Source organism: Chelonia mydas, chromosome 2, assembly GCF_015237465.2.
Source record: "Chelonia mydas isolate rCheMyd1 chromosome 2, rCheMyd1.pri.v2, whole genome shotgun sequence".
In the NCBI taxonomy this organism is placed as follows: Eukaryota; Metazoa; Chordata; order Testudines; family Cheloniidae; genus Chelonia; species Chelonia mydas.
In genome coordinates, this window is record NC_057850.1 from 172,652,169 (window position 1) to 172,668,081 (window position 15,913).

General features: G+C 42.5%; 1 protein-coding gene across 4 annotated transcripts in view; it reads left to right on the forward strand.

The window, feature by feature from the left end:
• The window catches only part of AMPH (amphiphysin), a 168,389-nt gene that overhangs the window by 72,235 nt on the left and 80,241 nt on the right, over nucleotides 1-15,913 (forward strand). For all 4 annotated transcript variants that reach the window (XM_037890027.2, XM_037890026.2, XM_037890028.2 and 1 more), the window contains exon 2: nucleotides 2,387-2,467. In XM_037890027.2, coding sequence (XP_037745955.1) covers nucleotides 2,387-2,467 — 81 coding nt within the window. The remainder of the gene's footprint in view (nucleotides 1-2,386; nucleotides 2,468-15,913) is intronic.

The following is a 15,913-nucleotide window of genomic DNA, read 5'->3' on the forward strand; positions in this document are numbered from 1 at the left end:
GCTTCATTTGCTCCATCTTTGTCAAAGATTCAGTTTTCTTCTGTCAACGTGCATAAAGATGTGATGCACAGGAAGTTGGTGAGTGTTTGGTGAGGAAAGTTGACCAGTGACCAGTCACAACAGGCTAAAAAATACCACTGAGATTAACAGAAATCTAAAACGTGCTTAAGACCAGTAAACTACTAGCTTTTAAAATTATTTGTCCTTACTCCTATCTCTTCAGTATCTGCCTATAGTGGATATGTCAGAAACTACCTTCAGTGCATTAACAATATCATAATCATCATTGTGTCACAGTTCAGGGCAGCTGCACTGTATTCCCCTTCTGTGGTCCAATAAATGCATCTACTCTAGGCCCCTGGCTTGTCAGCTGTCACCTCTTTTGGGTGGAGACCTGGGCCTCCCTTCCCAAAGGGTATTTGCAGGCTGCACAGTTCCCTGACTATACTGTGATATCCCCAGGAAAAGACAGACTGCCTAAGCAGGCCTGCTTCACTTCTCTCCTCAGAGATGGTACACAGCATGATTGCCACAGTTAGGTTATCACACAGCTCTATGTAAGCAAGCACATTTATTCTTAAAATGAAAGCATTCAGAGAAAACCTACTAACACAATACATGCATGCTAATAAGCTTACCACAGATCACCCCAACTCCACAAGGTCTCTGGCCAGTGAACAGTCCTTCAAACCCTACTTAGGGGTTCTCCCTGTGGTCACAAGTTCATCACAGGTTCAGCTCAGAACAAGCACCATCAGCCTTATGGGCTCTCAGTATTTGAAAGTCCTTCCCTAAGGATTGGGGGATACACCCTCCATTGAACCAGAGGTCCTGTCTGTTTGCTGGATCAGAAGGAAGTCCCCAAGTCACTTTTAACTCAAGCTATTTAACCAAAATTCCTTTCTTTGTCTGTTGGTCCCCAAAAATCCATTTTGAACCAGTATAGGTGAGATTCTCTTCAGATGGTCGTAGCTCTCTGGAGGCTCTCTGTGTGAATTTGCTAACCACCCACCTAAACCATTTACCTGACCAACCTCCACTTAGTTCCTGGGAGGCTGTGATCCCCCGCCCCCATGGAAATACATACAATCCCTCAATAGTACATGAACATTTGCATTTTTAATACAGTGAACTCCTAAAATACTTATTGAATTAAGTTTAAGGTTGGTCCAGGATATTGCAAGGTATTGTCATACAGTACATTCACCTTTGTCATCATTACCAGCCATGCTGCACTCCTGTTCTCCTTTACTGGCCCAGTTTTTGTGGCCTCTAACCAGTCCAAGGCATGATTAGTGGAAATTAGAGAGAAGATGAGTGGATCAGGTGCATAAAGTACTTGTTTTCCGCAGACTAGGAGATGTTGCTAATTAATTGTTTATATTTCTGCCCTGTCTCTGCCATTTGTGCTTGTCCCCTGATGTAGGAAACTCTGGAAGATTTTTAGTGGCAGGGCCAACAGTTACACACCTCTGGTAAAATCTTGGCTTCACTGAAGTCAGTAAAGTTTTACCATTGGTTTCAATGGTGCCAGGATTTCACCCCTGGTGTATGTGCGCGTGTGTGTGTATAAATAAATAAATTAAATTGTAGAGAAATTCCACATTTTGGGGGAAAGAATTAAACTTTTGTTTGGAATATTAAAATAAGAGCTGAGGAGAGGGATTTTAATGATCGAGTGCATGTAGGTAGGCAAACAGATGAAAAGTATAGCAGGATCGCATGGTTTTCCAAATTATTATCACGACTAGCCTTGCTACAAATCTCTTATATATAACACTCATAATAAAGTACGTTTGAATGAATGGGAGGACTAAATACCAATTCCAGTACAAGTTTAAAATAGTTATTTGTGATTTTCAGTTGTTCACTCTATATTTCTTGTTAAAAGCCATACAAATCAGGATCATGTTAATAGCGTAACATAGGATGAGCCATAAGATTAGAAAAGGTCTATGAATTTTGATCTTTGCTCCATCACACTCAGACTGAAGCTGATGTTTCCAGAAAATCTCTCTCTCTTTCTTTGAACCTTGGGGTTATTTCAGTGTCAGAAATATGTATTGCTTCATAAAAAGGGAGCAAGAACTCCACACATTCCATGTATGCGAACTCTTCCTCCCACACACACACAAAATGTTTTAGAGTTTTGTGTCTATAATCTTCCTTTATTTTTTGCAAAGGTAGTAGTATCATGTATGTACTTTGGAGACAGATTATACATTGTAGTGCATACCACAGCTAAAAAGTAAAATGCCATTAAAACATAACAGCAGCTCTGGTGAGAACAGAGGCAGTTAAAGTCAAGATATTGTTCTATTGTGACTCCAAATATTCTCCTTACTAGACATAATGCAATTCTTTTTTTTTCTTCTTTCCAATTTAGGTACTTCAAAAGCTAGGGAAAGCTGATGAAACAAAAGATGAACAATTTGAAGAATATATTCAAAACTTCAAACGACAAGAGGTCAGTTTCTTCTTTGGTTTGTGTAACACCAAAAAATTGGGGTGTATTTGAATTCATTGATTGTGATGAACATGCTTTTTGGCAACAGGTCAGACACATTGTGTGAAGATTTACAGTTAAAGGATTTCATCCAGCAGTCCTCCTGTAAACAAAACTCAGTTCAAGTTTTGCTTGCAAAGGGACTGCAGGATTGGGCCCAACATTCGTAATAAAGGGGCAGATTCTGATTTCATGCAACACCATTCTGAAACTGCAGGCACTCTCTTGAACATAATATCGTGTAACTCACTGGAGTGACTGTGGATGTACAACAGTGTAACTGAAAACAGAATCTGACCCAAATTAATACTGCAAATGCAAAACTGTAGTTGTATTTTACAAAGGGGAGGCATTTCTTTGCTTGTTTTCTTAGTAGTTGTCAAAGTCTGAAGATGAACATGAACATTAGACTATAGTGTGTATTCTTCCTGCACTGCCCTATTGATGGATTATTAATAATAATAATAATTATTGTTAATATTTATTTCACAACAGCGCACAGGCACCCCAATCAAGACTGGAGCTTCATTGGGCTAGGTACTGTAGGTACACATATGATGAGATACTCTCTGTCCCAAAGACCTTATTATCTACTCTGCTTACAATGTACTCTAAATTCTAACCTCCATTACTCCTTGCTGTACTGATCAGAGGTGACTAATTATACTGAATTCCATGGCACCTTTCTAGTGTGAATTAATACCCACTAAGAATTAGATGAATTCTACCAAGATTATTTCATTTGTTATGTAAGACAAGTGTGAATCCAGGTCTCCAGAGGTTTAACCATGGTCTTTCTGTTCTTCCCTTTGCTTGCGGTTTAGCTCACATGTAAAGACATTCAAATAGTTCAGGCCCAAGAAGTTATTTCTCCATCTGTTGTTGAATGTACTTGGGATACAAAAGATCTGTTTTATTTATCTAAAATGTTTCACATGTAAGTGAAAATAACAAATTAATTTTTTTAAAAGTTCACCTGTATCAAGATGTTTTCTATAAAAACAGCCCCATTAGAAAAGAGCTAACATGGTGAAATGGTCACTTTAAACGAGAAGCCGTTAGGGACCGATTTGTATCTCCATCACCTCTGGTTGTTCATACCCTCTCTTACAATCCAGAAACTCACTCATGGGAGAGGTAACTAGGACTGGGGGAGCATCAGGGTTGGTCCTCCATATTTTAGTATGGCACGTGAGAATTGGCTTTGGGAGCATGAGACTGTCTGTGTTTGTGATTCCCTCCCTGAATCAGTCCCTGCCCATGCCACTCACGGGTGTATCTCCCATACAGACACTGCTCATTCCTCCCCCCGCCTCACTTGCTCCAGACTGGCCAGCCCCAGTTGGGCTCTTGCTCAGTGTCCTTGCAATTAATGGAGAGGAGTGCAGAGAGCCACTGAGGTAAAGGATTTGCACTCCCCACTCCGTGAGGCCCAGGAGCAATTCAGGAATTGCTTGTCCAGGTGGATCTTCACTTCTCCATCCCAAGGCTCAAGGGACGGGAGACAGCAGCAGTCACTGTTCTGGGAGGGTGGTTCTTCACTCACCTTCCTGAGACCTGGAGGGAGATGGAGATACCATGAGCCACTGGGCCCAAAGCAGAGAGCAGACCTGGGAGCTGTTGGGCCATGCAAGGATCTTGTATTTTTCTCTTTTCCAAGATTTTTAACAGGGACCTTTACATTAACATGGGACATTTTTCTACTTCCTCTTCTGCAGCTGCTTATTGTCGAGTGGGAAGCCATAATCATTTCTTGGTAATGTCAGTGCCATTTGCATGGCAACTAATTGTGATGTCAAAAAACAGAGGTATATGTTTTCTCTTTGGTGGAGCAAAGGTGGGAGGAATGAGGCCCTGTTAAGAAACAAAGTTCCTGTAAGATGTAATTTTTAGCCAAATGACCCTAGTAATAGAAGAAGAAATAAGAAGGAAGATGAAAGGAGTGGGGGGAATCTCCTATTTCAACAAAATTTTGTCTAAGATAATTTGTTTTTGAAGAATTTGCTGTAGTGGTATTTTCCTGCTGGAAGTCTTGCTGTGGGCAAACAAGGCTGATGATGCTAATTTTATTTATCTTCTCAGTCTTTGGTGGACAGACTGTAAATAATGAGCAGTCATGGGCACAGCAGAATCTAGATAGCACTAAATCAGGACATAACCATGACATAGGGCAAGAGGTTGAATGCTAATACTTTCCCCCTCAGTTCCTTTTCTAAACTCCACCCACAAAATAAGCCCTGCCCATGTGATGTTCCAAATTGACACCATTTTGAGTAGATAGTGCAGATGTTCAAAATCTGATCATGCATGCTCTCTGAGCTCGATTGGGCTCCTTGGGCTGCATTCCCCCTCAGTGGGGTTCAGATGTACCCATAGGCTCTGCTTGGTTCCTAGTGCTTGATTATGGAAAAACAAAAGCCTGTCCATTTGCATAGGTCTTCATAATATGCCTCCTCTTGGTTTGTCCTTGCTTTGATCAACAGTGAAATAGTTGACAAAGTTCAGATATAAAATATTATCATTGTGCATCTGAATTAACACCTATTCTGATGAATGTAGCATTTCTCAGCTTTCAAAGCAGCTCAACCAAACCTCCCAGTCAGAGAACATTTTAAGGGAAATTCCAAACTTTACTTAAAATCTCTGACTAGCAACTTGGCTCAATAATGCATCCATCTGATTCCCAGCTGTGCCCTAGGGCTGCATTTGAATTCTGGGGAGATTGTCCCTTCAGCTTTGCTTCCCCTTCTGGGGTGTTTGCAGCCACTGATGCCCCTGCAGGCTTCAGCGAGTGAGCTAAATTGAGAAATGCCAGAGAATAAAAGAAAGGTCTGTTTCACTTTCTCCCTCCCTTATCAAGTGTCTCTTTGGGGGATCTTGATGAGTTCTGTGAGCAGAATGCAGTCCATACCCCTACTTATCCAGGCAGGGTCATCTTCCCCCACTCCCCATTCCCTAACAGGAAAGAACTAGCTACAGGGGCTAGCAACCACCCCGCCTCTATCTGTGTTAGAGCAGTGAAGCCAGATGGAAGATTGTGCCTGGGTTCCTATAGCCTACATTAGCAGCCATGCCTCCTCCTACCCATCCATTTTCCCCATAAATCATGGATGGACAGCACTGGACACAGCACCATTCTCCAATGCGCATTTTGTTTCCATGCTTCCACCTCCTCCAAGCAGCTGGCCAAGGAGTGAGAAGAGGGGCAGAAACCCAGATGTGAAAGAACAACAAGGCAGCAAGGGATCTCTTTTTGGCCCACCATTTATTTACTTCTAACCCTTAGCCCACATTTTATAAGGCCAGAACGTTCCTCAGTGCATATCAGTCCAAATTCAAGACAGCCACATTTACCTTCAGTAGTTACACTATCTCCTCTGATGGTCGAAGACCCAGTGGTTCTAACTAAGGAAGATGGTTAACTGAAAGAATGGCCTTCTCAATACACTGGCACTTCACAGGCAGCCAGTTCCAGAAAGACATCACCTCAGTTTCCTTCCTTCCTGGGCATGAAAACTCTCAGGTGGCAACAGACCACCCCACCCCCTGGGAAAAAAAATTATGATCAGTTATGACACTCTAAGCTCCTGCACATGCTGTCACAAGCTATGCTAACATTTCTTCCAGGATTGTGTTAGTGTTAATACTGGCTTAAGGAAGAAGAAAAATCACTTCTATCTTTTTCTGGATAATTTTTCATATCAGAACTCTGTACAGCGAGAGTTGAATCTAACCACAGAGTCATATGGTTTCTGGAATATGTTGGATTCATAATAAATACAGACACATGGTACCAGGGAAGTCATTCAAAGGCCTGGGATGAGGAAGAATATTATCTGGTACAAAGTCTTATTTCAGATGAATATTAACTGAAAATGGCCACAAAAGCCACAAACAAAAATCCAATTACTATTGGAGCCTATTGGGAATTCTGATCTCAGACACAGGCATGCTTCAGTGAACCAGAGTGCATAGGAGACCTGTCCAGTATTATCTGTTGTTTCTTCCACATCTCATACTATCACATCCATTGGCAGAGACCACAGTCCCATTGTAAATTCTCCCCTCCCTCAACTGGTGAATGTGAAGAATCAGACATTTTTAAGGGATTCACTGATTAGCAAACCAGGCAGAGCGATCTTTAGGTCAGAGGCCAACTGAGGATAATGGAGGAAGGTTCATTTAGATCCCATTTCAATCAAGGAAATGGGTACCAGAGACAGAGCACAGCATCCGCCAGCTGGAACATAGTGATTCACTGAGGTAGAAGCTACAGAGTACTATTTAAAGTAGAAAGGGGTGGCAGAGATTCCCTGCCTGACCCTCCACCTCTCTCAGGAACCCCACTTCCTCACACCAGCAGCCAGGAGGACTTTAATGTGGGTGTATCAGAATATCCAAGCAAAAAGGCCAAGTCTCTGTTATCAGCATGCTCAAGAAAAGGAATCCCAACATTAAATGCTTCCTTGGGGGCAACAACCCTTTTTCACAAGCTCACAGAAAACTGCCTTGGGACCTCATTCTGCTCCATACAGCACTACCCAGACCCCTGCCAGAGGTATCACTATACTTTCTACCCATTAAAATAGATGTCCCAATAGCTACTATTTCCAATCAGATGAGTTTCTGAAGTTGGATCATCTCAGAGAAGACTTCCAGTATACTAGTTTTAACTCAGAGAAGCAGTTCTCACAACTGTCACAGCGTTCATTCCCAAAATAGATGGAAGAAATAATCTTCCTTTCATTAAGCATCAAAGTCAGTCCTTTGGAGCACGGACAAACTCAGGAAAGGAAGTTGTCTCCCCCGTACTGAGATCTGCTAGGCAGCCTCATTGCCATCGATACATACATTCATCAAAATCTACGTATGGGCCATTTAATCTTTAGCCAATACCATTTCTTGAATGCAATGTTGTTGTAGCTCTGTCAGTCCCAGGATATGAGAGAGGCAAGGTGGGTGAGGTAGTATCTTTTTATTGGAGCAACTTCTGTTGGTGAGAGAGACAAGCTTTCGAGTTACACAGAGCTCTTCTTCAGGTTCAGATCCAGCAAGATACTTAACCACTTGAGTATCACCACATGCTTAAGTTTAGTCACCTCCTTATGCACCTTGATGAAACAGAGCTGTCACTGAACAAAAAAGTCAACTGTATGGTCTTTCTGGAGGCACTTTGAACTGAGCTTTTTAATTTTTTTTTCCCATGGAGGAATTTCATCTGACTTAGTATTCCTGAGGATTCCTTCAGGTTTACCCACCACCATCCACCTCTTGGCTGAGGACTACAGAATAGAATCCTCTTCTGGGCCTATCAAACCAGCTGTTGAATTGGCCAGATGAATCACTACAGGCTAACACGAGTCAGTTCATTTTTTGCAGGCACTGAGCAGGCTGCCTTTACGTAGTTTCCAAGTTCTATGAATCAGAAGAAGCCAGATACCAGAACTGAACCAGGGTCTCTTAGCACAGAGCAACGAGATTTGGATTTTAAACAATACATAAAACATATTCATATCTTAGCTTTATTTTGCTTTGCAAGGAACTTGTCACTATTAAATAGAATTCATGTACTGTGAATAGGTTCATATAGAACACAGACATTTTCTGTATACTAAAAGATAGCAATTCCTGAAGCTTTATTTCTTCTTTTCTGCATAAGCTAATTGTGACCAGGCCTAGCTTTTTAATTCAGCCTAAAGTAAAAAAAAAAACAAGTGTCAAATCTTGCATGTTCCTCTCTCAGGCAAAAATATCACTGATTCTAGTGGGAGTTTATACTAATAAACATGATGAAGGATTTGGGCCTAAATTTTCTCTCTGCTCTATTGTTCAAGCAAGTGCATCTTGCACTTTATTTTTATTTTCTGATCCCAGTCTCCTGGAAAGAATTTATTACTTGCTGACTAGTATTATGCAAAGTTAAACAGTGATTCCCTTGTCGCTAAGTGTATTCTAATCAGAATAATGCCAGCATTATAATTCATAACAGATCAATATTCTGTTTAATGTCTCCTGTGCATCTTTATCTTTAATTGCTCAGTTGCTCCATCAGTATGTGAGACCATTTCTGCGTTGGAAAACAAAAAGCAAGTTATAGGTATTTCATTAGGGTATTAAAAAAAATAGCCTATCCACCACTCACTGTTATAAAATAAAATGTTGCCTGGATAAAAATTAAGTAGAATGTCCAGTGTTCCGGGTGCTGGTTTATAAAATTGAGAAAATCAAGAGGCTTTTCTGCAGTGAGCAAAGCTTGCTCCTTTAGTTGACTTACAGAATTCACATTATGCACATGAGGGACAGGTTGGGGAAGCTGCTGTTGTTGCCTGGTGTACATACTATGGGATCCCTGAAAGCTCCCTAGTTGGTCTATTCTTTGGGCTTGGGGGCCGGGGTGTTGTGAGGGGGAATGTTAGATCCTCAGTTAGTGTAACTCGGTGGTGTTTCATGGACTACACTGGAGCTACGATGATTTACACCAGCAGAGGATCTAGCTCCGAGTTTCCATTCACGTGCTTTATGCTACCGTTTGTTGTTGCTGCCACCCTGTGGTAGGAAAATCCACTCGATAAACAAATCGTTTGGTGAAAGTATTAGGGCCTGATCCTCATCTGATGAAAAGGCAGCTACACTGATTTACACCAGCTGTGAATCTGGTTCTTAGCCCACATTTTTTGTTAAGAGAATGAACAGTAACAAACTATCACTTGGTAGCTAACTAAGCGTCCTTGTTGGCCCCTTTCTCAATACCAGTCAGAGACTAAAAGGTATGAAGGCGAAGGAGCACACCAACATGTACCCTAGTCACCTGGAATCAATCTGAACTGAAATTCTCCAGCAGCCTTTTTCTTGCGGGAATGCCTGGTGCCCCACATATGGATCTTTAATCTGTACTGCATCATGATGAGTATAGAGCCCATTTCACACTCCTTCCCTTGGCACTCACTCCTGTGCTTGGGCTTGGGATGGAAAAAGGGATCAGTGAATAAACAAGATTTTTCAAAGCTGCCTGAGTGATTTAGAAGTCTAATTCCCATTAGGGGTATTAGTCCCTTACAGTTTTGAAAATCTCAGCATAAAACTGCAGAGAACTCCTGACACTTAGTATTTTGTGAGAAAAATGTGTAATTACATGAGGGTTCCCATACCTCTGTCTGTTAATACAGATCTCCATTCAGGGAGCCTTCTTTCCTAAAACAGAGTTGATGCCAAAAGTGATTCCCAGTGGATACTCTGCAGAAAGCTAGACTCTCCAAAGAATATCTAGTCTCCAATGGGGATTTTTTTTCCCTAATCTCAAAACTGGTGATCAGTGAAAGTCCCCTGCATTCCAGTAAGGATCTTGTGAACATTACTCCCAGAGCCTGTTCACCTAATGGACACCTTCCCTGGAGCAAGCCTGTGGCACAGCTGAGATGTCTGCTGACCACTAAGCCCAATGAGGATGGGAATAAACACTGCAAGTCATCAGGGAAGGAGGAGGAATGCATTCCTGCTTGCCACTGGGAATCTTTTTGTCCTAAAATGTATGCGTGATCATGATGGGCACAGTGATGAGCTATGAATACTCAAAAACACACGCCCTGTTTGTGGATTTCACCAGGACTACTAGGTGACCTAGTGTACAATTAAATCCCATATCAGTACCACTAGTTTACCACTAGGCGTGATCTCAGGAAGGTGGAGAATCTGTACTTTCATAGGTTTATTTTTTCAGGAGATACCTGTCTATTCTCTAATGAATTCCACAATTCACATGAGACAGTAGTTGGTTGGGTTTGGGTGGGTTTTTTTTTTAGATGTTCACTCCGACAAAATCTAAAATGGAAAGCTTAATTAATCAAATTAGGGTTAGTTTAGATTGCATCTTGACACTTCTTGGTTGTGTTTACCTGTTATATCTCAGCCTTTTTAAATGACTGTTTGTTAGTTGCTTTCTCTAAGACAAAACCTTGCTTTGATTTTTTAAGTCAAACTATCATTCAGTGTTTATCAAACATACTGTTATATGTTACTTCAGGAACCCTTCAAATATCTGCCCACTGAGACACTAGACTTCATCAACATCTGGGCTTTGACAAATGGAGGGAATGCCGTCCAGCAGATCTACCCTGGGGGATATGGAATGATTTAACACTGCCTCCCAACATGGGCCAATTACTCAATGTTTAAAAAATATTAAATCAAATGAACATAAAAAGTACATTTGTTAAGAAGTCCGCTAACACACAGCATTTAGATATAGATCATAAATGCATATAGGTACAGATATAGGTAGGATATAAGTATAGATACAGACAGAGGCAAAGTACAGTTATAGAAAGTACAGATCTATATAGTACTGCATGTAGGTATAGATTATATTCAGGCACACACTTTAGAGTCTGATCCTGCATTCCTCACATACTCAACATTTCCTTTGACTCCAGTGTAAGATTGAGGTATATAAATAATGCAGGCTCACACCTCTAGTAATCTCCATTAGAAAACAGGAAAAAGATATAGACGTTAGAGACCAAAAAATACCACGAGTAGAATATCCTGAATGGAAAAATATATGGTAAGCAGTAAACATAAGATGTGAAAAAAAATTGACTTCTGTGGCTAACTTCTATCAGGACAAATCAAGGAAAACCTGTTTCATATTCTAAGATGTACTAGTGCATTTGTGCCTTTTCTACATTGTCAAGGGAGTTTTTTGTTTTGTTTTGTTTTTACTTTAGTTAATTATCCCAGATATTTGTGTTTGAACAAGGCTCTCTCTGTATCAGCTCATTCCATCTTCTAGATGCCCGAATTTGCCACTTCTTTCATTACGCTAATCACAGACTGTTACACTGTGAAGCACCACACTCTTCCCATTCATATATAAAAAAGAAATAAGAATCTTATGAGATAATTAATTAGTGGGATATAATGGATAAGGGAAGTGCAAGCAATGTGAATGCCACGTCTTTAATATTAGACTTTGCATGTAGGTTTGTTTTACAAAAATCAAGACTGGAAAGTCTGGGGTGATGTAGGGGGAGAGAAGGGCTAAGATTCGTGATGTGACGGAGAGACTGCCGAGACTCATCAAGCCCTCGGATCGCTACCCCTTCCTGCTTCTCCACGTGGGCACCAATGATACTGCCAAGAATGACCTTGAGTGGATCACTGCGGACTACGTGGCTCTGGGAAGAAGGATAAAGGAGTTTGAGGCGCAAGTGGTGTTCTCGTCCATCCTCCCCGTGGAAGGAAAAGGACGGGGCAGGGACTGTCGGATCGTGGAAGTCAACGAATGGCTACGCAGGTGGTGTCGGAGAGAAGGCTTTGGATTCTTTGACCATGGGATGGTGTTCCATGAAGGAGGAGTGCTGGGCAGAGATGGGCTCCATCTTACGAAGAGAGGGAAGAGCATCTTTGCGAGCAGGCTGGCTAACCTAGTGAGGAGGGCTTTAAACTAGGTTCACCGGGGGAAGGAGACCAAAGCCCTGAGGTAAGTGGGAAAGCGGGATACCGGGAGGAAACACAGGCAGGAACGTCTGTGAGGGGAGGGCTCCTGCCTCATATTGAGAAGGAGGGGCGATCAGCAGGTTATCTCAAGTGCTTGTATACAAATGCACAAAGCCTTGGAAACAAGCAGGGAGAACTGGAGGTCCTGGTGATGTCAAGGAGTTATGATGTCATTGGAATAACAGAGACTTGGTGGGATAACTCACATGACTGGAGTACTGTCATGGACGGTTATAAACTGTTCAGGAAGGACAGGCAGGGCAGAAAAGGTGGTGGAGTGGCACTGTATGTAAGGGAGCAGTATGACTGCTCAGAGCTCCAGTATGAAACTGCAGAAAAACCTGAGTGTCTATGGATTAAGTTTAGAAATGTGAGCAACAAGAGTGATGTAGTGGTGGGAGTCTGCTATAGACCACCGGACCAGGGGGATGAGGTGGATGAGGCTTTCTTCCGGCAACTTGCAGAAGCTACTAGATCGCACGCCCTGGTTCTCATGGGTGACTTTAATTTTCCTGATATTTGCTGGGAGAGCAATACAGCGGTGCATAGACAATCCAGGAAGTTTTTGGAAAGCGTAGGGGACAATTTCCTGGTGCAAGTGCTAGACGAGCCAACTAGGGGGGGAGCTTTTCTTGACCTGCTGCTCACAAACAGGGAAGAATTAGTGGGGGAAGCAAAAGTGGACGGGAATCTGGGAGGCAGTGACCATGAATTGGTTGAGTTCAGGATCCTGACGCAGGGAAGAAAGGTAAGCAGCAGGATACGGACCCTGGACTTCAGGAAAGCAGACTTCGACTCCCTCAGGGAGCGGATGGGTAGGATCCCCTGGGGGACTAACATGAAGGGGAAAGGAGTCCAGGAGAGCTGGCTGTATTTCAAGGAATCCCTGTTGAGGTTACAGGGACAAACCATCCCGATGAGTCGAAAGAATAGTAAATATGGCAGGCGACCAGCTTGGCTTAACGGTGAAATCCTAGCGGATCTTAAACATAAAAAAGAAGCTTACAAGAAGTGAAAGGTTGGACATATGACCAGGGAAGAGTATAAAAATATTGCTCGGGCATGTAGGAATGAAATCAGGAGGGCCAAATCGCACCTGGAGCTGCAGCTAGCAAGAGATGTCAGGAGGAACAAGAAGGGTTTCTTCAGGTATGTTGGCAACAAGAAGAAAGCCAAGGAAAGTGTGGGCCCCTTACTGAATGAGGGAGGCAACCTAGTGACAGAGGATGTGGAAAAAGCTAATGTGCTCAATGCTTTTTTTGCCTCTGTCTTCACTAACAAGGACAGCTCCCAGACTGCTGCGCTGGACATCACAACATGGGGAGTAGATGGCCAGCCCTCTGTGGAGAAAGAGGTGGTTAGGGACTATTTAGAAAAGCTGGACGTGCACAAGTCTATGGGGCCGGACGAGTTGCATCCAAGAGTGCTAAAGGAATTGGAGGATGTGATTGCAGAGCCATTGGCCATTATCTTTTGAAAACTCGTGGCGAACGGGGGAAGTCCCAGATGACTGGAAAAAGGCTAATGTAGTGCCAATCTTTAAAAAAGGGAAGAAGGAGGATCCTGGGAACTACAGGCCAGTCAGCCTCACCTCAGTCCCCGGAAAAATCATGGAGCAGGTCCTCAAGGAATCAATCCTGAAGCACTTACACGAGAGGAAAGTGATCAGGAACAGTCAGCATGGATTCACCAAGGGTAGGTCATGCCTGACTAATCTAATAGCCTTCTATGATGAGATTACTGATTCTGTGGATGAAGGGAAAGCAGTGGATGTATTGTTTCTTGACTTTAGCAAACTTTTGGCACGGTCTCTCACAGTATTCTTGTCAGCAAGTTAAAGAAGTATGGGCTGGATGAATGCACTATAAGGTGGGTAGAAAGTTGGCTAGATTGTCGGGCTCAACGGGTAGTGATCAATGGCTCCATGTCTAGTTGGCAGCCGGTGTCAAGTGGAGTGCCCCAGGGGTCGGTCCTGGGGCCGGTTTTGTTCAATATCTTCATAAATGATCTGGAGGATGGTGTGGATTGCACTCTCAGCAAATTTGCAGATGATACTAAACTGGGAGGAGTGGTAGATACGCTGGAGGGCAGGGATAGGATACAGAGGGACCTAGGCAAATTGGAGGATTGGGCCAAAAGAAACCTGATGCGGTTCAATAAGGATAAGTGCAGAGTCCTGCACTTAGGACGGAAGAACCCAATGCACAGCTACAGACTAGGGACCGAATGGCTAGGCAGCAGTTCTGCGGAAAAGGATCTAGTGGTTACAGTGGACGAGAAGCTGGATATGAGTCAGCAGTGTGCCCTTGTTGCCAAGAAGGCCAATGGCATTTTGGGATGTATAAGTAGGGGCATAGCGAGCAGATCGAGGGACGTGATCGTTCCCCTCTATTCGACATTGGTGAGGCCTCATCTGGAGTACTGTGTCCAGTTTTGGGCCCCACACTACAAGAAGGACGTGGATAAATTGGAGAGAGTCCAGCGAAGGGCAACAAAAATGATTAGGGGTCTGGAACACATGACTTATGAGGAGAGGCTGAGGGAACTGGGATTGTTTAGTCTGCGGAAGAGAAGAATGAGGGGGGATTTGATAGCTGCTTTCAACTACCTGAGAGGTGGTTCCAGAGAGGATGGTTCTAGACTATTCTCAGTGGTAGAAGAGGACAGGACAAGGAGTAATGGTCTCAAGTTGCAGTGGGGGAGGTTTAGGTTGGATATTAGGAAAAACTTTTTCACTATGAGGGTGGTGAAACACTGGAATGCGTTACCTAGGGAGGTGGTAGAATCTCCTTCCTTGGAAGTTTTTAAGGTCAGGCTTGACAAAGCCTTGGCTGGGATGATTTGATTGGGGATTGGTCCTGCTTTGAGCAGGGGGTTGGACTAGATGACCTCCTGAGGTCCCTTCCAACCCTGATATTCTATGGTTCTATGATTCTATGATTCTGTGATTCTAAGGTAACGCTTAGAAGAACTGAGCACTGCTATAAGATCATCTTCTACTGCGGGTGTCTGCTCTCCTCATTAAAACAGGGATTACAGAAACATGGTGGAATAGCAGTCATGACTGGAGTATGGGTATTGACAGGTATGTACTGCTTGAGAGGGATAGAAGTGAAGGTAGTGGGGCAGTGTTGTATATCAGCGATGTGGTAAACTATAAAGAAATGAGAAGTGATAGTATAAAACAGAATCTGTTGAGGTCTAAATGACTTTGGGAAAGGATTGCAAAAATGCTTCTATAGTGTCCCCCAGGCTCAGACTCTGACATGGATAGAGAGTTCTTTAAAGTTATTTGAGAGAGAAATACTACTTGGAATTATGTCATAATGGGACAATACAACTTCCAGGATATAAACTGGAAGATAAATGCTATTAATAATGGTAGGGCTCAGTTATTCCTGAATGTGATAGCTGACAATTTTCTTCATCAAATAATCTTGTCTCAAGTGATCATGAGTCGATTACATTTAAATTAAATGGCTGGGTAATCAAAACCAGGTTGACAACTATGGGTTTTATTCATTTCAAAAGGGTGAACTTTGAGAAAAAAGGGAATTAGTTTGAGAAGTCAACTAAAGTGTGAAGGACTTAAATGTGGAAGAGGCTTAGCATTTCTTTAAGTCAAGGATACAGAAACTACCTACAATTTGCATCCCAAGCAAGGGGAAAAAACATGTAGGGAAGGGCTTTATACCGAACTGGAGGAATATCCACCTCAAAAAGGTTATGAGGAGTAGCAAAGAGGCTATAGGGGAAGAGAAAACAGATTGATGAGCAAAGAAAGCTACATCTTAAAGATCCAAAAATGGAGGAATAAAGTGAGAATTGTTACAAGTCAAGCTGAAGTAGATCTTGCCAAGGAAATTAAAATAAATAAGAGGTTTCTTAGTTATAGAAATAAAAAGAGAATGA